Source organism: Sciurus carolinensis, chromosome 13, assembly GCF_902686445.1.
Source record: "Sciurus carolinensis chromosome 13, mSciCar1.2, whole genome shotgun sequence".
Classification (NCBI taxonomy): domain Eukaryota; kingdom Metazoa; phylum Chordata; class Mammalia; order Rodentia; family Sciuridae; genus Sciurus; species Sciurus carolinensis.
This window is the reverse complement of record NC_062225.1, coordinates 78,553,525-78,574,930: the sequence shown is the minus strand read 5'-3', so window position 1 is coordinate 78,574,930 and position 21,406 is coordinate 78,553,525. Positions and strand designations below refer to the sequence as shown.

General features: G+C 45.4%; 1 protein-coding gene across 1 annotated transcript in view; it reads right to left on the bottom strand.

Moving 5' to 3' along the window:
* The window catches only part of Apob (apolipoprotein B), a 38,224-nt gene extending 17,365 nt beyond the window's left edge, over window positions 1–20,859 (bottom strand). The window contains exons 1-20 of the mRNA XM_047522404.1: window positions 20,672–20,859; window positions 20,300–20,338; window positions 18,974–19,089; window positions 17,695–17,840; window positions 15,730–15,883; window positions 14,902–15,057; window positions 13,436–13,560; window positions 12,531–12,616; window positions 11,193–11,412; window positions 10,226–10,453; window positions 9,875–9,992; window positions 9,616–9,762; window positions 8,725–8,936; window positions 8,213–8,450; window positions 7,483–7,659; window positions 5,726–5,917; window positions 4,651–4,818; window positions 3,945–4,156; window positions 995–1,177; window positions 320–441 (exon numbers count right to left, since the gene is read on the bottom strand). Coding sequence (XP_047378360.1) covers window positions 320–441; window positions 995–1,177; window positions 3,945–4,156; window positions 4,651–4,818; window positions 5,726–5,917; window positions 7,483–7,659; window positions 8,213–8,450; window positions 8,725–8,936; window positions 9,616–9,762; window positions 9,875–9,992; window positions 10,226–10,453; window positions 11,193–11,412; window positions 12,531–12,616; window positions 13,436–13,560; window positions 14,902–15,057; window positions 15,730–15,883; window positions 17,695–17,840; window positions 18,974–19,089; window positions 20,300–20,338; window positions 20,672–20,738 — 3,106 coding nt within the window. The 5' untranslated portion in view covers window positions 20,739–20,859. The remainder of the gene's footprint in view (window positions 1–319; window positions 442–994; window positions 1,178–3,944; window positions 4,157–4,650; window positions 4,819–5,725; window positions 5,918–7,482; window positions 7,660–8,212; window positions 8,451–8,724; window positions 8,937–9,615; window positions 9,763–9,874; window positions 9,993–10,225; window positions 10,454–11,192; window positions 11,413–12,530; window positions 12,617–13,435; window positions 13,561–14,901; window positions 15,058–15,729; window positions 15,884–17,694; window positions 17,841–18,973; window positions 19,090–20,299; window positions 20,339–20,671) is intronic.
* Window positions 20,860–21,406: the final 547 nt, after the last annotated feature.

The window sequence follows — 21,406 nt, the reverse complement described above, 5'->3', positions numbered from 1 at the left end:
TCTCTTATTGTCCCCAGTATCACTCCCTTCCCCCACATTCCTCCTGCCTGATACTCCCAGCATGCCCTAGGCTCATCGATGTTCTGATTTTGTCCCTCCATGGATCTGACAGCCTGAATATTTACTTGTTTGGTGGTAACATCCACGAAGATGGAGACTTCATTGTTTACTGTTCGAGCCTCAGTTCTCAGAACCGGCCTGACACTTATTGGGCACTCGGTCAGTATGTGTTAAGTACATTACATTAAAGGTTTCTCCTTGTGAGTCCTGAACCTGAGACTGAGGGCAGAGAGGCAGCATCCTCTTTGTGGATACTCACCTTCTGCCTGAATCATAAACTTCAGCGTGTCTACCAGGGCTCTCTCTTCTCTCTGGAGTTCGTAGGTTGCACTGGCAGAATACTGCTCCACCTCTCCCGTAGGCCTCAGTTCTAGCTCATACCTAAAGATGTCACGGTGCATGATGTTACAGCTTTCAGCGATGGTAATGATATCCCCAAACAATTCAGTCTCAAGTGCAATAAAAATACGGTCCTTATTTTAACCTCTCTTGCCTGTAACTAATAATGATCTTTATGATCCCCTTCAGTCCCTCCTAGAGCCTAAGATAAGGACAAATCCCAGGATTCCCATGGCTTTTGGATAAGAAGAGGAGCAGCTGGCTGACTCTGTCAGCAAAAGCAGTGGACTAGAGTACTCTGGAGGCTTTGGGCACACTGGTGAGCTCTGGGAAGCTCATGCCTATGGGTCTGGAAGCTCAGAAACTTTGACAGTGAATTAGGAGTAGATTGGAATGTGCTTTGATCTTCTCACTCAATGCAGGAAGGGGAAAGAAGTGTTGGCCAGATGACCACAGCTTTAAACACCCAAAGGACGGTGCAAGCCCCTGAGGCTGGTGACACAGGGCTATAGCACACAGCATTTCTCTCTTTGTCCTGCCAGGTGACCATAATGTGGATGGCAAGCAGACGCAAGCTGGGCACTGAGCATCTCACCTGGTGTCACCTGTCAGTGGGTAGTAGGAGGCAGCCTCTGTGGAGCTGGCGTTGGAGTACGCTCCCGTGGTGCAGTAGTTGAGTCCAGTGATGAAAGGCCTGCAGGTGGACCAGGACTGCCTGTTCTCAATGAGAGGCGGGATCACTTCTGTTTTGGTGGTGGAGACCAAATGCAATGTGTTGCTGGTGAAGGATGAAAAATCCAAGTTATCTTCAAGTCAGGAATCAGAATGAATATGGAGATCAGTAGAATAGAAGTGGGAGGGAAAAGGGAAAGAACTGGAGAATTAAATTGACTAGGTGCATGTATGAATATAATGCATTCCAATTTTATATATAACTATAATGCATTAATTACAAAATTAATTAAAAAGTAGAAGGAAAATTAATAGAGTAGAGGAAAGGGATCAGGGCAAGGCAGGGTGGGAGAAAGGGGGTAGTTCTGCGAATTGAAATGGAGAAAACTATGTTATATATATTTATGAATATATCAAAAGGAACCCCACCAATATATATAACTATGATGCACTAAATTTTTTAAAAGATTTTTAAAAACAAACATCACTGATTCTTACTACACACAAGCCCTCTTTCTTCCTATCTACCTCGGTCCAAGCCCATCTTATTTGGTTTACTGAGAAACAAGTAGTAATAGAAAGATCATCACAGTTACTAATAATCTTGGTGACTCTTGTGCTTCAGACATTACACTGAGTTCTTTAGGTGTGTTTCCTCTGGGCCCCACAACAGCAGGTACAGGATTCTCATTTTACAGAGGAAACAAAGGCTCAGAGGGGCTAACTAATTGGTCACTGGGTCTGAACTTAGTCGTGCTCCATCCTTCGCACAAGGAAGGATGAGAAGAACCCTGTCTCTTTCGTGTGGAATCCCTCACTCTCTGCTGGCTTTTGTCCATCAGCATTAAACACACAAGTCTCTTTTCCCACTCATACTCACACACACCCACACACACACCTCTTTCTTTCCCTTGTTGCCTCTATTGTGTCCCTATCAAGTGGGTGTTGGCCTTTGTGGGGTTCTTCCAACACATTTATTGCTGAACTGTGCTCTGAATGTCACCCTTTATCAATATCTCCAGTCCTCTTCCTGCTCCTAAATCCAACGAATCGAGTTAGGCTTTATCATCTCTGACCTCTCAGGAGCATTCAGTAGACTTGCTCATTTATGGCTAGATTCAGATGCCAGAGTCTTTATCCTCTGAAAAGATCATGGTATCCTCCTCCTACATATGTACTTTAAATTGTGAAAATAAAAGGAAGTAAAAAATGTCCCTGTATCTTTGAAGGGGACATTTTTTTTTAAGTACCCTGTTCTTTCCCTAGTGTTGTTTTCTCAGTAAGAACACCCTTTACTGATGGGCTGGAGTCTTGCATGCCAACTCTGGACTGCCTATCTCATGTTCTACCCTCCAGTAGAAGGGTCTACCCTCTAGACCCTTATGGCCTTGGTTCTCCTGCTGCCTCTCTGGTTGCACTCTATGCCAATTGCTATTCCATCACACCTCTGTATACTGCTGATGCCCAACTCCATGTCTGAGCTCTAACCTGTTTGCTAGGCTCAGATTCACAGGTTCATTTGCCACCTAGATAGTTCTAGCTGGTTATTTCATAGGACATAAATACAGCACATCCAAAATGGAATTTGTCATCTTTCTCTAAAAAAGCAGCTCCCCCTCTGTAGTCTTTATTTAAAATGAAGGGCGCTCTGCCTCCCTTCTCTCTTTCTTTTCCCTTATCCCCATACCCAGTCAAGAATTAAGAGCTCCTGATTCCATCTCCATATAATTTCTGGCACCTCTCACTTGTCTCTGCCCCTGGCTCTCCCCCAGTGGAGGCTATTGTCCCCTCCTGCCCATATGTTTGTAACAGACTCCTAAATGGTCGCCAGTCTTGCTACCTCTACCTGGAGTCAGAGTAGTTAGTTCTTCTAGAACACCAGCCTTGCCTTAGTTATACTCTCCTTTTCGACTCTTTTGCCTTCAGAAGAGTCCAGGTTCTTTACCATGGCTGACAAAGTGGCCATGGTTGCCCTGGACCCTCTTCTCCCTACCACCTCCATTTATGCTCTCAGAGCACTTTGGTATACTCAATTTCATTCAGTCCCATGAACCATTTTCTTTTTCCTTAGGCTGTTCGACATGTTTTTCTCTTTGCTTAGAACATGCATTCCTTTCTCTTTTGCTTGGGTAAGTCTCAGTCCTTGATAGCAGATCAAGTGTACCTGCCTCCGAAAGCCTGCTCTGACTCCCTCAGGCTTCACGGTATTCTAATACTGCCGCTAACCTAGCCCTCACTCCATGGCTGCTGTTTCCTCAATTGTATGTCTTCCCTGTAAAGTTAAGCTCTAGAAGGCCAGAGGAGACCTAAATTCTACTTCTGAATGAGAAAATTAATGTGTTCAAAATATCAAAACTAAGGTCAATCAATGGTAGAGGATGTCATTGAAAATGGAACTCTCAACAGAGGCTGAATCCTATAATCCATCACGGATTTTCATGCTTTATCCACTGAGCTAGCTACCCCAAAACAGTATATCCTCTGGCATTTTTCCTAGAGAAAAATCTTAATTTTTCAAGGGAGATTTCTGTAGAGCTAGTGCTACTTCATTCTCTAAGCAAACAATCGACAATGACAACAAAATCCTCCACAGCAGAGTTATGACCAACTAAACAGTAGATCTTAAGTCTCAATAAAGGACGATATAGGATAATTTAGTAAAATGTAGAAAGAAGAAAAAAAAAAAGGCAGTTATTTTGTGTGTTTGAGTCTAGGTTAGGCTAAAAATAGGTAATCAAGAATCTTCCTTCCCTCTCCTTTCCTGCTTCTCTGGGATGTTAATTTTCTCTGTTGGTTATCTAGCCTGACCAAACCCTACAGATATGTTCTCAACTCTTTGAAACTGGCCAGGCACACCTGGCTGAAAGAATTACCTGCCACTAAATAGCTTGACTGGCCTCTTTGGAGAAGGAATGATGAACTTCAGTTGTCCAGCCTTTAGGGCCACACGAGCCTCCAGGCCTGACTCATGGAAGAAGTTGGTGTTCATTTGGACACCACTCCTAGCGAAGTCAGGAAGGAGGATGCCCATATTTGTTACAAACTCCACAGTCACAGAGGGCTTTGCCACCAGATCAGCCTGCATCTGCAAGTTGGAAAACAGCCTATTCAGTATTGTTAAATATCTCAGCCCATGACCATCAGATCAACCACCCTTTCCCATCTCTGGGCAAATATCTATGGATAACTCACATCTCAGCAAACAGTATTGTGATTTATTTAGAGGATGAAAAGCCAAGTGCCCAGTTCTTCAAAGCCAGACTTCACTATACAGGATGAGGAAGCAACTTAGTTAAATTTAGGCATAACTAGATTGAAAGATGACCAAAACACTCATTTATCAAGAGAACAACTAAGTCTTCATCTTATTGCCACACCCCAACTGGAGATGGAGAGGTGGTTCATGCTGCGGGAATCCTAAGGCTTTCATAAAAATTAATGAGGTGATGACCATGATGATAGACATTGTGGCAAACTGGAAACACATTTTAAAAATGTGAAATATTTAAAAATTCCTCCCCCCACAAGAGGAAAAGAACAATACCCACTTGTTTGCCATCAATGCAAACAGGATCTTACATTGGCTAGTTCCAGTTTCACTCCAGTTTTGGTCCCAGGGGTGATGACTCCAGAAAAGGACACTTGCAACTGTGACCCCACTCCAGTGGGAAGCACAAAGGCATTGTCCACGAAGATGTAGTGAAGAAACAAGTCACTCTTTGAGCCTGCCCTTATGGCCTGTCCAATCTGCAAATTGAACAGGGGAGAGCAAATTAAAGCAAGCCATCCTTCTGCCCTGAGTTTTGTTAAGTGCAACCTCCCAAACACCGACAATAATTTCTCTTTATCTAGAAAAGAAGGAACTAGCATATTTAGCTAACTAACTTAATAAATAAAGGTTAATGAATACTTATGTCAATGATTTGGAATATATGCAATTGCTCTGAATTGAATATCATGTCACTTTTCAACTGGTGGTTCTCAAAGTACTTAGGAATAGTGCAGGGCCTCAGAGCTCTAAGTAAAATCTATGGTGTGGCTTAATCCTAATTTTTAAAAATCTGAATGTAAGTGAGAATTTACTTGAAGTGTATTATATTTTGGTAAAATTAATTTTTGAAATGAAAAAGCTTCTGAAATGATGTACCTATTAATATACATGGGTTTTTGTCTTTTGTAGCATTTCCATAAAATAACTCGAGTCTGTTTTCTTAAAATCAACACGAGTATTTATTTAATCATGGGGGTATATTTTCTATTTTATTAGTAAATTAATTATAATAAAAATTGTGACCAATATTTGGATAGTGGGTTACAGTTTTCCCAACACTTTTTTTCTAATCATTGTGTCCTTTTAATGTTAAAAGTAGTCTTCATTGCAGGTAGAGAGGAAGGTACACTTAACATTGTTTTCTGGAAGATCATACTAATGCTCTTAAAAGTACAGCTAACATTATGAATGATTTCATTTCTGAAGGCACCAATTCCTGGTGATCTCAAGATCTTCTTCATTGAGATTCAGAGTGAACTTGTATCTTTGAGGGAAATACATGCACTTTCTTTGCTTTGTGTGGCCAGGATCTTAAGGGAGTCTGGGAGATCTAGGAAGAGCACCTGCTAATCTATGGGCCCTCTCAGGGGCCTGGTCACTTACCATATGGTGGATTCCCTGCAGTGTGTGAGCACCGCTCAGCAGCAGCCTTCCCAGGAGCTGGAGGTCTTGGAGCCTGACAAAGCCAAGTTCTTCTCCCAAGATGCGGAGGTAGGCGCTGGCTTCTGGGATTTCTTTGGATCTCAAATCATTGATCAGCTTTTCAACGATGGGCATAATTCCATTTACCATGTCCTGGGATTTTGGTAACACAATGTTTAGTGACATGTCAGCTTTGTCTGATACCTTTGGTTTCCTAAGGTGGGGTCTTTCTCCTGCTGCCATGACTGGCCTAAATACAAAACCTGGAGGTGGGGCTTTAGGGCAGACACTGGAATCAGGCTCCTTCCTTTTACTGAAAGATAATTCGTCTAAACAAAGATCAAAAAAGCCTGAGGTCTTTTCAGGGATGGTAGTGCTTTCAAAGCTGTTATTAACTTGAAGAAACAAAATGCAGGAATAGAAAAGGGAATCCCTGTTCTCCAGGATTCTGAGATCCACAGAGCTCCTCAGGATAAAAGACTTCTGTCCTCCCCCGCTACTTAGCCCTCTCTGCTTCACTAAGGAGGAGTAACAGGGTTTTCTGAGAAAGTGTAGTTTCCCTATAAGTGAGACAAGAGCTTGGAAAACACCTGATTGTCGGCCTGTTCTTCTTAGAGACAGGAAGAATATCCTAGAGTGATGCACAGATATTGTGAAAGAAAGGAAATAGCTAGACCCAAAACAGATCAAAGGCCATCGGCTTCAAGCGGAGGTTGGCAAATCAGAAGATGGAGATGAGACTGCCAGGGAGCACCTGGGAGCAAATTATTGCCCTGTTCTCAACCTTGAATGTACACACAAGTCCCCTGGGGTCTTATTAAAATGCAGATTCTGATTCAGTAGGTCCTTGGTGGGCTTAAAGTCCTGCATTTATAACAAGCTATCATGTAGTGCCAATCATCAGATCATACTTTAGATAGCAAAATGTTAAAGAATAAGAAGCTGCAGATCATACAACCTTGTTTCTACTCCTTCACTAGGGACTCATTTCCAACCTCAATATGGATTTTTGGTGCCATTAACTGGTGCACTGATATGAGTGACAGTCAAAGAAAGCAGCTAATAATAATGAAAGGAAAATATCAATTTAAAACTTATAATAGAAACTTCTTATTGAGCATCTGAGACTTGTGTTAGGCACTGTGCTTAGCATTTTATGTACCTTATTTAATGTAGTCTTTAAATAACCTTGTGAGGTGTGGATTATTATTAGTACCCTGAGGATGCAGGAACAGATACATATATATATATTTATATGTTATAAATATATATAATATATTATAAGTATATAAATATAAATATATTATAAATATTTATATATAAATATATAATATATAACATTTTATATATATATATGTATATATATATATCTGTTCCTGCATCCTCAGGGTAATGTTATATATAATGTTATATAACATTTAAGCTGCCTGGGATATGTAGCTTAACGACTGAGGTTAGAATCAAACCCAGGTCCCACACTTCATACTCTTAATCATTTTGCTAGAGTGCTCCTAGTGAGTCTGGTCCTGGACATAATGCATTTCCATGAGGCCCTTAACAGCTGAGGATACTGGCCCTTAGCCCTGTAGGACTGGGTAATACACAGCCACAGTTGTTATTTCAGTTAGATAGGACCTTGAAGACTCCTATGCTTAGAAAAGAATTTTTTTTACTGAGACCCAAAGCTTTCCTTGAGAGAACACTTATCAGATACATACCTGCTCATGTTTATCGTCTTTGGTATAGTCAAAGTGGTCCACCAAGACCTTGGAGACATGATCAGGGACTTGACCATTGACCCAATATAAAGCCTTGTTGACACTGTCTGGGAAAAATCCTTTCTTCCCAAAAAGAGCTTCCAGCGTTGGCTCAAAGCCTTTTCCTTCCAAGCCAATCTGAGAAAGAAAATCAAGCAAGAATACGCCACTGGGTGTTTTGGCGACACATCAGTCTCCCATTCCCCCTTTTGTCTATTTAACTAAAAATGTATTTGATGAGCACTGCAGGAAAGGAGCTAGGCTTAGCATTTCACAGAGGCTGTCTATTTAAATTTCAGTGGACACTTGAAGGGTGCAACCCATTTGCCTTTTTCTAGAAAAGACAGGGATGAGAGAGGATAAGGAAGCTGAGGATTCAGAGTTGGGAGTGGATTTGGGGTTTGAACCAGAAATGATTGACTAGCTCAAGTATTTGGATGGATTTTGAGTTGAAGGGCTTTTTGGAAACATCTACATTTCCATTAATATGAAGAATTATGTTTCAGATGACCCCTAGTGGACAGAGAGGAAGGCAAGGAAGGAAGGAAAGGGAAAGGCCTCGAAACGAAGGTACCAATCACCTGGTGATTCCTGCTCCTCCCCAGGCTGGCTCACAGCTCCCCTGACTTTGTATTTCTGGTGTACAGACCAGGCAAGAGAACTTGAGACTCTTCTTCAGTCTCACACATACCTCGACGAGGTCGGTTGGAGCAAATCCAAAGACGGCGAGGGTTGTTTTCAGCATGCTTTCTTTAGGAAGGTAATTACTTGGATCAAAGATAAGATTCCCTTCGATTTTGGCTGAGACTGGGTCAAGTGATGGAAGAGAAACAGATTTGGAAAGGTGATAGTTCCGGGAAAATTTTCTGAAGTCCATGACAGTTGGAAGTTGAAATTCTTTCAGGGCTTCTTTCACTAAATTTTTTAGTCTAGATAAAAAGAAGGGATATACTTTAAGCCAACATACCATGTGACTTATTCATTGTCTCTTGCATCCTGAGTAAATATGGATTCCAATCACTACTAAAATATATGGGTTTCATTTGCCCCAAGACTTTGGCTCAGGGTCTGCTGCGCACTCACACGAGTCTTTGTTCCAGAAGACAGCACACTCCATAAAGGGCAGGCGGGGCCTGGACCAGAATGGAGATTTGGAACAGCCCAGGGCCCTCAGTAGCAGATTGCAGGGCAGGGGGCACTTACTCTTGGATATCCAATTCTTCTGAGTTCAAGATGTTGGCAATGTGGGAAGCCACAAAGTTCTTCACTTGTTCATTCTGCTCCCGTAGGAGAAGTCGGGTAATTTTGCTAATATCTGACTGGGAAGGCCCCCTCATCAGCATGAGATAGGCAGCCAGTCGCTTATCCACCGGAGCAGCACCATCCACAAAAGACTGGAGAAGGATCCCCCTGACCTGCAGCCCAAAGAGGAGACTGTTATCAGGACACAGAACATGGCTGGCCAACACTGGCATGGTCTGCTAGCTCGTTCTTACACACAAGTCTAATTTCTCTCTAATAATTCTTCAAATAATGCTGAATCTTCTCGCCAGTGTTCCCCAAAGCAACCAGCTCAAGGTGAGATTCTCAGAAGACTGCTATCAAATATGTGCTCAATTCAATTGCATTAGAATGCTGAGATCTGCCACTAAAGTTGTTTAAACATAAATTATTTCAATGTGAGAATAAAGGTAGGAAGGAACAGTGAGAGTTTGGAACTAATAAATAAGGTAGTGTCTAAAGCTCTGGCATTTCTGCTACCTAAGGTAGGAGGATCAGGTTCACTCTTAGTTTGGTAACATTGGAGAAATTAGGTATGTTTTCCCAAAATGAGAGTGGTGGTCAATCTGGTAGCAGGACATCATGTAGCAAAAATTTCATGTTCTTTGTGATAGAGGAGTAGAAGCAGCAAGGTTGCCTGTGTCTCTCATGCCATGTAGTGCTAGGCAGTCAACAGGTTCACTGAAGTTTGCAATGGAAAACAGAAGAAAGTCAGCACAAGAATGAAATTTAGAATCTCATTCCCCTCAGACTTTCCCAGACTTTGTGGATCAGCATACACTTTCACTTTCAGACATCCTCTGTGTACTTTACCTCCTCTCTGAGTTCCATCTTCCTCAGGGCCTGGATAGCAGCTTTCTGAATCAGCAGTGATGGCTTTGCGCTTTTGATACACTTCAGGACTGAAGATTTGAGTCTTGGCATTACCTGCTCCATGGTTCTTCCCATATTTCCGATGATCTGCATTGAAGAAAAGAAATAAGAGCTCATCACAGAGCAGAAGGAGAAATAAGGGGTGTCCTAGAAGAGCATTTCTGAAATGATGCATCTTATAACAAAAGACTGAAAGTACCCTCAGGATCAAGTAGGTGTGATCTTCATCCCCAGTACACTCATTGCGAATCTGTTCCAACAGGTAATTGGCAACGTCCTGAAGGTCCTGGGTCACTGCCTGGGTCATCTTATGGTAGCTATGGAATAAGAGAAGAGTATTAACACCTTCCTAAATCAGAAAGCAAAGGTAGGCTTTCAGAAAATCCAAACTTGTGTTTGCTGATTTCTTATTTCAAGCTGTTACTCTCAAAATGACCAGGAGAAAAGAGTGGGCACGAGGGTTTGAAGGTAAGGGAGTGTTGCCAAGTCAGTACAGAGAGGCAGGGCTTCCCTCTGCCCCCAGGTGGAGAAATTCAGTGCGGATACTCACCTGTTGACTACATGGCTCAGTGCATACAGGGTGGCCCGGCTTTGCTGCTCCCTGGCCATGTTGAAGATCTCTCGCAGCCTCTGTGTTGAGGGCTCTGGGATCAAGGCCACCAGGTAGGTTACAACATCTATCAGAAGCGGGTGAGCTTTCTCACTCTTCAGCCACTGGAGGATGTGAGTATAACACTGGGGCTGTCCACACTGAACCAAGGCTTGCAAAGTGATGGGGCTGAGGAGAGATGTGTAGAGGGACTTACACAGAGCAGCATCAAGATGGGGAACTCTCCTCGGCCCGTGGTGTGACCTCTTCCAGGAGGGCCCTATGTCTCTTATTAAGTTCTAAATTCAAAATCCAACTCTGAGCCCAAGAACCATGATCCTTCCCTAAGAGTATTTCCACTGGAGAAACATCTTGAAAGAAATTTGAAGAAGGACCCCTGGGCCTTAAGCTGAAAGAGGACTGTTATCACTGCCCTTTGCTCAGGACACAGAACATGCTTGACCAACACTGGCCTGGTCCATTCTGGCCTCAGCACCTTCTGTGACCTTCAGAGCACTTGGAGCCTGCCCCTTGAAGTGTAGAGAAATCACATTATTTTGTTTGCTTGAGCTCTCTCTCCTCTAACCTGTAAGATCCAGAGGGCACAGACTTACTACCTCAACATTCTTCAGCGAACCCACAATAGATGTAGGAATGAGAAGGTACCCATCAAATGAGGAACTACCTCCCTCTGGTTTTAACACACAAATACATGCCTGCCTCAGATGCCCTGTGTACGTGTGTCTTGCCTTGAAACTCTTAGCACCTTAGCTGACATTTCTCTGCGTAGCAGACATTAACTGATTGACTAACTGATTAACTAGATTGATATTTAAGTGGTTCCTGAGGTCCTCTGATCAAAGATCAAAAGTTCTGCTGGCTTGCACAGGTTGTCTGAGAGATTGAGTTGCAACCATTAAAGACCTACCTGGACACCTCGATCAGCTGTGGCAAGAGGGATTTGACTGCCTCTTCATTGAGGCCTCTCAACTCAGTAACCAGTTTGTTGAAGAGATTTGCTCTCTGGGCATTCTGCTCAGAGATGGACAGCTTTTTCAGTTCTTGGAGGGTCTTTAGGACAGCCTCGGCCTGCTTTGGTGGCAATGTGGATTTGGTGCTCTCGAAGGCCAGACCCACCTTCTCAGCACCTGGAAAGTGCCAAAGGAATTCTTGGTTATTTCTACATCTTAACCATGTCTTCAAATAATAGAAATTGGAAACTAGGGAGGTACCAGCAGGTAGAAAAGAGAAGAAAACAACCGTCTTCTCATGCCTAGTAGGCATGTTGCTCTGTGCTGGGTGTTGTTTGTTAGCTGATTCACTGCAGCATCCCTGAGGGTTGGTATTACTCCCAACTTAAGAAAAAGGAACTAAGATCCAGAGGTGAGAAATTTACTTTGTGAGTTCTTACCCAAGAACTCTCTGGAACTAACAGGCAGAGCTGGAATTTAATCCAGGTTTATCTGACTCTGGTATCAAATTACTTTCTGTTGGAAAGGTGAGAAGATACTGCAACTGAGCAGGTGACAGCTGAGGCTGGACTATTTGTTTTACCATCGGCCCTTCTACTTGAACCTTCCAGCAGTTCATGGTGAGGGGAGACCCTTCTGCAGCCTTCTCTTCCTTCTGCTCTGACTTGTGTAGGGAGAGGAGTGAAGATGGGCACGGAGTTGTGAAATGATGGGCAGAGTCCTGGCTTTGCTCATTTTATACCATCTCTGGGGTTCTGGGACCTTGACTACATCACTAAGCCTCCCTCCTGTCCCATTTCCCCTCTGCAGAATGAGTGTAAATGCACCTGCTGTTACCACCTAACATCATAGGTGCTATGAACAAAAAGAGTAAATGAGGTGAGGCACAAGTGAGTTTTGACAGATTTACGCAGGATAGAATGCTGGGCTAGAGTTACACTAGAAGTCTCTGAAGTTCAATTCCTTGGACTTCCTCTGTCTTGGCCCTAAAAATCTTTTCCTGCTTTCTCCATCTGGTCCAGGCCAGACACAAGTCTAGTCATGGAATCTATGAGGCTGTCAACTTCACTGAAGGTGTCACTAGTTTCCAATAAAAACCTAAGCAGCTTTGGCAACTTCTCTTCATCCCACTGCCCCTTGATGCTCTGAACTGAATCTGCCTACTCAGTAGCCAGACACCAGAGTCCGCTTCACTTTTTAGGCAGGAGACATTTAATAGGACCCAGTCAGGAATGAAGCTGTGATGCGCAACCGCTGGGCAGCTTTCCTTGCACCAATGAGGACAAAAATCTTACCTGCATTAAAGAAGCGGCTGTTGATCTTAGGTGTGTCTTCGAGTTTCAGAGTCTGTGTAATGTGTATCATCATCCCGTACTTATTCCTGGTAACAGAGGAAGCACCTGCCTCATGGAGGGCCACCAACCCAGAACATACTAGTCTTTTCATGTCCAAAGTTCCTATCTCTGCTACTGCCCCTCTCCTGCCCACCTTTCAGAGCATGGTTAAATCTAGGTATCTTTGACCCTCTAATGAGCAGCACCCATATCCTCCTGGTCACACTCATTATCCTTCTCTCAGAAGGACAAATGTGGGCCGGGGTTGTGGCTCAGTGGTGAGCACTTGCCTAGCATGTATGAGGCACTGGGTTCAAGTCTCAGCACCACATATAAATAAATAAATAAAATAAATGTCTATTGACAACTAAAAAACATTTTTAAAAAAGGATAAATATACCTTATATCTTACATCAGTCCAGAATTCCCAGAGGGCTGGGACTAACACTGAGCCTCGAAATTCTTTGTATCTCTCACTGCACAGTGCCAAGAACACAGTAATTACCCAATAAACATTAGTTAATTGTCAGCTTTCAAAATGGATTGGATGCACAAGTCTCCCATCAAATATCCCAAATCTTCCATGAAACTATTCCTAACCAGGGCATCCTGCAATGATTCCCTGATTTTCTGGATCTATGGTCCTTAAAGTCTGAGATATCTTTGGTTGGTCTCAAATTGCCTCACATGTCTAAGGACTTTCTGCAAGATTGCCTGTTCGCTTAAAAAGGAGGACAGTCATGGGCGCTGCTCTGTACCTCTCCACAGCTCCCACCCGGGCACAGCCTAGCCTGGAACAGGGAACGGGAGAGTTCAGCTCACATAAACCCCCTGGTGATGAGTCACGGGAGCAGCAGGTGACCTACTTGTAGGAGAAAGGCAGGAGCAGGTGCTGCTCCTTGCAGATGGCTTCTGACACATGCTTCCTCTTAGAGTCCAGGGTGTACTGGCAGGACTGCTTACTGCTGAGCAGAGTTGACAAGTGGCGGACCTGTGCATGAAGTTGGAGATGAGCATTTTGGACAGTCCCTGGGGTTTGGACCTCCATCTTCTGTCACAGTCATTTCCTTCGAGGTGGGAGAATGGGAGCCCTGCACCACTAGACAAGCTCGGAAAAGGAAGACAACTGGATTCCTGACGTCTGGCCGAGGGACACCTCAGGTCTGCATACTCCGGGCTGCAGACCTCCTACCCCAGCCTAGCGGAGCTCTCATCCTGCACACACACATGCCTATGTCCCACATACCCATCTGCCCGACATAATGCCACACATGCTACTACCCGCCAGATGTTCCTTGCCTAGAAGCCTGTCCTTGGCTCTCTCTCATTTGCACATCCTTTGTCTTTTTCGGGTTTGTGCTCCACACCCTCCATGACTTTGCCTGATGAGCTACGTGCATAATGCTGCATCCTAACCATTCAGGCTGAGAACTGCTTGTCTGCACTGCTCAGTTCATCGTTTTATCAGGTATCCTGTGCACTGTGCTTTACGGGTATGCGTGTGAACCTTGCTGCTGCATTAGCCTGGAAGCATCTCAAGGAAAAGCTCCATGGTTCACCTGCTACTCTCCCTCCCTCCTTGGGACTAAACATAGAGCAGCTGCTCAGAAAAGACCCTAAGCCAGTGCATCAGCCTCCTCTGACTCTGGGCCCCGCAGTCATCAGAGTCCCTGTGTTCAGTCCCAAGGACAATGACCAGGAACACAGCCAGGCAGGGCAGTGATTGCTCATCTTTCTTGTTTACTGAGATGACCTGTGAGTCACGTCCTGGAGGATATGACAGGGGCTTAGGCAAACTCAGGTATTATGTGCTATGTGACCCAACTGCAGCAGAAGAGGTCAGTACTGAGTGGGTGGCCCAGACAGGAGGCCAGAGGGCCTTAACTTGGCCAGAGTTACAACTGGGGTGGAAAGACAGGAGGCTGGGATGAGGGAGAGGAGAGAACACAGGCTTTAGGACCTCCTTGGAGGCCAGGTATTGGGGCAAGCAGCTCTCACACAGAAAGCAACAGCAAGGGGTTCTGCCTTCTCAGGGGTGAACCATCATCCCTCTCAAGTGATGGTGGAGGATTCGGTGTTACGACAGGAGGACCATGGAGGGACAGAGCTCTGGGCTGAGAGTCAGGAGCCCGATTCTAATCCTGGCACGATTAATAAAAAGCTGCCCAGCCTTTGCAGTCCTTCCCTTGCCTGGTCCTGGGCATCCTGCAGAGTCTACACAAAGAACCAGCCTGGCAGGATCATCTCAGAGGTTTCTATGAGCTGGAACATTCCCCAGGGTTTGTCAGGAGGATGCTGCTCAGGGCAGACTGGAGGCTGGCATGGGACTCACCAGGCCTTGGATGAGGGCGAGAGGGCTGACCCCAGTGCTGATGGGCTGGAAGCTGTCACACTGCTGCAGGTCCCTCTCAGTGGATATCTCTGTGGCCACATTGCCCTTCCTTGTCGTGACGGTAACCTGAGTGGAGCAGTTTCCATACACGCTGTCCTGTGGGAGCAGAAGACACAGGAGCACTCAATGTGGGAAAAGCCTTTAGGTATTCGGGAAGGGCTGGGAAAGAAGCCGGGAGCAAAGGCAGAAGGAACAGAGATTTGGGAAGGACTTTCTTTCCTCCCAGCACTTCTGATGCCTGGCCAGCCAGGGCTGGGAGAGAAGAGCAGGTTAAGAGCACCTCGGAGAAAAGGCCAGTACAGGATGCACCTCTGTGTTCTCCAAGTACAGTGAGCTGAGAACTCAGCAGCCTCAGGGCTCATAAACGTTCACAGGACTGAAGAAAATTGGGCTCTCTCTACGATGAAATCTGAAATTCTTAAAAAGAGGCTGGCAACATATTCCAATCTTTTGGAATATACTGTGCACACAGGCTTTGCCATGTTGTACGTAACGTGTGGGAACTAGAGGGGGAAATACCAAAGGAAAGCAGGTAGAGAGGTCAGGAGTCCCAGTAAGTGCTTTAAAATTAGACCCGACATGTTCAACCTGCTCGGGATGTCCATCAGTGACCCTGTGGGACAGGAGGAACCACAGGCTCCAGTACTTCACACCAATATAGGGTCTCCTGTGTAGCCAAGACAACAGTCCACTTCATGTGCAGTGTGACAGGTCTTTGACCTGGAAGCGGAGTTTAGAGGCTTTAGCAGCAGCTGTCTAAATTCTCACCATGAACACCTCTTGTTTGGCTTCTTCTGTCTCTGGGGGAACCAGGAGTGCGGAAATGATGCCCCTCTTGATGTTCAGGATGTGTTTAGGTTCATCCTTCTCTGGGTAAAGGAAGACTTGCCTCCCTTCAGGAATGGCCAGCCTGAGCTCGTACCTGTCCCAGAGAGAGAGTGTGTGATCGCAGCAAGGCCCTTTCTCCACTGCGAGCCTGCTGGAAGGAAGCTGCTGCTTGACAGGCTCCTTCTCAGTTCTTAACATCAGTTCTTTATAAATATATGCACACACAAATACATATTTTCAAAAAAGTATACAAACAGATGAAGTTTCGCCATTCTTTTTCTTTCCTTTTTTGGCTGGGCTCATCTATCCCGTTTCCCACCCACCAGTCTTGCTCCCAGTATGGACACACTAGTGGGTATTTCAATCATAGCTCCTGTTCATACAATACTACATAGATGGTGGGTGCAAACACAGACACATAAAGATTTGGTCATTATTTGTTTTATGCAAATGGTTTGGTATTATGCATACTTTCCTTCATCTTGTTTTTCTCATATAATTATACTCTATGAAAACCCTGAGTCGTTTGCTATAGCTCTAAGCGATTCTTTTTTCAAAAACTGTATAAACATTCCATTCTGTTGTTATACATAGTTTATTCAACACATTGCCCCATTTGGTGGCATTTACCGGACTCCCCGCCCCCCTTTTTTGCCACACAAACAATACTGAAATAAATATCCTTATGTGTTTATCTTCATCTTCATGCATTACTGCTTTTATTTTCATGGGCTAGAGTCCCAGAGATTGGAATTACTGTGTCCAAGGGTATAAGTATTTTCAACTGGAATAGCTATCGCCCTGTGGCTCTCATTCCCACGAGCCTTGCATGGGAATAACTTTTCCTCCCTGGTCTGCCAGCAACAGGTGCCATTGCTGTTTTAAAGTTGTGCAGTCTTACAGGCGTGAGGTAATCTACAGCTTCTTGTAACATTCATTTGCATTTCCTGACTTCTAGTGAATTTGAGCTTCTTTTTATACACTTGTCTTTTATATGATCTCAATTCATGTTGATTATGGTTTTAGGACCTTCTCATGGGGATGATTTGGGCGTCTGAGGGCCTGGTTGCACCTGTTCTAATTAAGTCCATCACTCTGCACCTTTCAGAAAATTCCAGACATGGTGACCAAGGCCTGTAAAGCACTCCTGGTCAAGAGTAAGAGTCCCTTTTGTTTAGAGAAGAGTAAGGACCAAAAAGTAACTACCGTTCCCTCCTGCCACCAAACCCCTCCCTCCATGTACATCTGAGTCTCAGGTAAAGTAAGGTGTTTGGATGCAAGAAAGAAGCATCCACACAAGACTCTTATTTCTCCATGCCACCCGCTGACTGCCTGTATTGACATTCACTTAGGGCTCTTTATGCTGTAATTAGGGACAAGGCAGAGGTGATGCTGAAAATATCTAATGACTGGTGCAGGTGCTGGTCTGTCAGAAGAGATGCCAGTTGTAAACAAAGTACTGGCCTTCTAGTGTGCAGTGGCTGCATGCAAGCCCTGGGTAGGGGGCCACTGAAGTCTTGTCCCCCATTTGCCCTGCACTGAAGCCTTGTCCCCCACTGTGCCACTGTGTGTTGGCACTGAAGGCCCTTTGGCACCATCTTATTTAAATAAATTGCCTCAAAGAGTTTAAAAGCGTGAGATCTTTTAGAAACATCTCTAAATGATAATCAAGGGAACCTGACCAGGGGAGGGTAAGTAATGCTTTCCTCTTTTTGATAGTTGTGAAAATTCTAGTTTCCTGATCCATGGTGAACACTGATTATAAAACGCTTATACTCACAGGCAGGCCTAACATGAACACACCTGTTCATGCCTCACTGGGCACACATACGGGAGCATGCAACCATGCAACACAGCCAGGGATGCACAGAGCTCAGAAATCAAAATGCACGCGTCTACCCTTACTTGGACATGGCGGCTGCAAACTCCTCAGAGTTCTTGGTTTTTTTCAGCAAAGCCTTGCCCTCAGGGTTGAAGCCATACACCTCCTTCAGGCTACACTGGCTGGTCTTCAGGATGAAGCTGCAGAGTTGGGGAACTTCTAGCTCGACCTGAGAATGGAGGGTAGCAGCATACTGAGGTTCTCTATCAAGTGCGAGAGAGTTCTCCCAGACCAGGGATTCATGTCTAATTAGGACACCAAGGGAAGTGCTGCTGGGGACCATGGTGGTCTGCGTCCCAACACCAACTGGGTTCCCAAGGAGCCTCATGGTCTCCATGCATCAGTCTAGGCTTTGTCCTACTTTTGGTCTTTTCCTCTTCCAGGGTAACAAGTTTCTTAAGTTTGCATCTATGTATGGGAAGGAGGATATTTTTCACTGGTTTTAAACTACTCACTTTAGTTATAAAGCACTTGGTGTACTTGTTTGGAAGAAAGACTAAGCATGAGTTTAATAAGAAAAATAGGAAGCAGGAAGATGGTGATCACTGGTTTCCACAGAAAATGTTTCCTTCATGTCACCCCAAAACTGTATCCACTAGGGCCTACTGAGGGTCTCACACATAGTTGCAGTGGAAAGAGCTCCCTAGTGGCTAATGAGACTAAGATGTGAATTGTTAATTTTATTAAATTCACAAAGCCACGTGTGAGTAATGCTTACCTTATCTGAAACACAGACAAGAACTATGGAGGCCGGTGGAGAACAGGGAAGCTTCTCAACCTGCCCTCTCTTCCCCATACAAACCTTAACAATAGCCCTCAGAGCTGTTTTATATGGCGAGGAACAGGAGGATAGCCAGTCTCAAGAATAAGCAAAGTTTCATTTTAGAATGAACTGCATGTACACATTTTTAATTTTTTCCCCATTTCTCTTTAGCAACAGGTTTTGTTTGACTTTGATTGTAAACACCACCTTCCCCCACCTTTCCTGAGATGCCGGTCTCTCTTAGCTTACTCACTGGGCCTCTCTTGTCTTGAAAGCTACCATCCTACACTGTTGGTAATCTAGACCGCGTACTCAAGTGAAAACTTGGAAATTAATGGAAGAATATTTTTTTCCAGGCAAAATTTTTCTGCGGTGGACAACTTCTCAGCAATGTGACTGACTTACAAGTTCAGGGACAGTTCTAGCAATTCGAGGTCACTACAGTTCTGGCCTGTGTGGGGACCTCCTGGAAGGTCCAGTTCAGAACACCTGAGGAGCAAGCCTGGGCTGCAGGTTCCTCCTGCCCCCATCCTCCATACCTTACAGTTGATCTTTGTGATGCTTCTTGAATCAGCAGTCCCAGGGACACCACTGGAACTCTCTGCCTCATAGTTATACATGTACTTCCGGAGGTGCTTGAATTGAGTTGCCTCTTCTAAAATTAGAAACAAGTCAGCTTATCAGAAATAACTCTCCCAGGGTCAGTCAGTTCTGGGCAGAGAGGGGTGGTGGTTTAGATAATAAAAATAAGTAATTGAGCTCAAATTATTTTTAATTTTCTTTGTATGATACTTAATTTTTAAAAGAGATTTAACTCCTCCATTTTGTTTTTGCTGAATCTCATATTTAAATTAGTTGGGATTCCTTGAACATATCATCTGAGGTACAGGGAGGAGAGTGCCAAGTATTAAATAATGGAGCTCCAAAAATTATAGAAAAGAACTTTGGAGAAGTAGGATTTGACAGCACTAAGCAAATGGATAGTGCTTTTCTTGGCTTGAAAATACCATGATTCTGTGACTTTTTGTGTGTGTGTTGTTGTTGTTGTTACTGGGGATTGAACCCAGGGTACTTAAACACTGAGCCACATCTCCAGCCCTCTTCTATATTTTATTTAGAACCTCACTAAGTTGCTGTGGCTGACTTTGAACTTGTGATCCTCTTGCCTCAGTCTCCCTAGACACTGGGATTACAGGCATGCGCCACCACGACCAGCCTGTGACTCTTTTTAATTATATAAAATACCTGAGGTAAAGTTCATTAAGCATTAGGAGTATCTGGTTGACTTTAAGAAGACATTTCTGGAGGATTGCACTATGAGGGAATTTTATGAACAACTTTGAGACAAAACTACAGAGCCCAATGTAGTGCTGCCAGATGTCCACCAGATGGCAGTGCGGCACCACTGGAGGTCAGCCCAGGAGCTCTCCAGAGAACACCTGGTACTGCACAAGGCCAGCTCCTCTGACCTCTAGGGGTCAGGTAAATACCAAGGGGCGGGGAGCTGGATTTTTGCACAAAGGTTAGTATTTCTTCATCCCCACACACTCTGAATCAATGATTAGTCACTGATAAACAGGACAGTGCTGTCTCTTTAAAGTGTTCATAAGGTTGACAGAGTGGCTGTCCCTTCCCTGCTGGACCCCCAGGTCAAACTTTTGGGACAAAAGGACTAGTAAGTGAGGGTTGAGACCCTTGGGGGTGGGCAGAGGTGCAAAGCACTTGTTTCCTAGGATCAGAGCAGCAACACAAAGCTGAGCATCATAGTACTACGTAGAGTGAGGTGGCCTTAATAACCAGAAGTCCAGAGGGCGGTTGGCCTGCTGTGGGGCGCCCCGTCCATGCCCAGTGGAGAAAAGACTTACTTGGACAGCTCGGGGTGGCATTTTCCAACACCTCGTCTTCTGTAAGAAAAGAAGAAAGAAACTGGGCTTTCCCGTGTCCTCCTGTGGTTGTGAGGGTCTGCCGGGGCGGACCACCGCACAGGTTTATTTTCAGGTAGGAAGCAGGTTCTAGAGAGCTCAGGCTCAGGCCCTCCATCCGGAGTCTGAAGGAGCCCTCCTTCCCCCTGTCCCCTGTCCCAGCGAGCCTGTGAACCCTGTGCTCCCTCCCTCCGACCCAAGCCCAAACTGCCCCACCACGACCCCTGCCACCCCACCGGCTTCCACTGCCTCGGGTCCATGTTGGTGGGAGGTTACAGCCCCGCCCCGCATCCCACCCGCACCCCATCCACTCACGGGCCCAGGCGCCGGCGCCCAGGAGCAGCAGCAGCAGCGGCAGCAGCGCGGACCTCGCTGGGCCCATGGCGGACAAGCGGGTGGAGAGGCTCCTTGGCTCCGGGCTGCGGCCTGGCCAGGCCGGGCGCCGCTGCTGCCTCCGGGGGCTCCTCAGAGGCTGCGCTGAGACCCACACTGGTTCCGCGGGCAGGCGGGGAGGGTGGGAATGCACGCCCGCGCGCAAGCGCCCTATTTATAGGAGGCCCTAGATTAAGAATTGCAAAAGGTCCAAAGGGCGCATCCCCGGCCTGTTTGCTTTTCCACCCAGGCTTGTCTCTGAGCCTTGAGGAGGGGGCCCGGGAGGGGGCTCACCTCAGACCCAGCAAAAGCCTCTCTGCTGGCCTGGCCTGCTGGGGTCTGGGAGGGTGGGCGGTGGGGCAGTGGGCTTATTGCCTGAGGAGCCAGCCTGAGCTGGGTGCCTTTGGGAGATGGCGGATCACAGGGACAAAACTCACTTTCCTCCTGCTCTGACTCTGGAGCCCTTTGGCAAACCAGTTCTGAACTCTTGATTGAGATGTTTTCTTAGACCTTTTTCATTTGGGTGGACTTTGGGTCTGCATGCAGGATCAGGACCTGCGGCGAGGGGAGGGAGGAGAAAGAAAGGAATCAGGGAGGTCTGGTGAGTGACGGGAACTGGCCCCAACGGATGGACACGGACTCAGGTTCCGCATGAGTCCAGGTGCCCTGGTCCTCCAG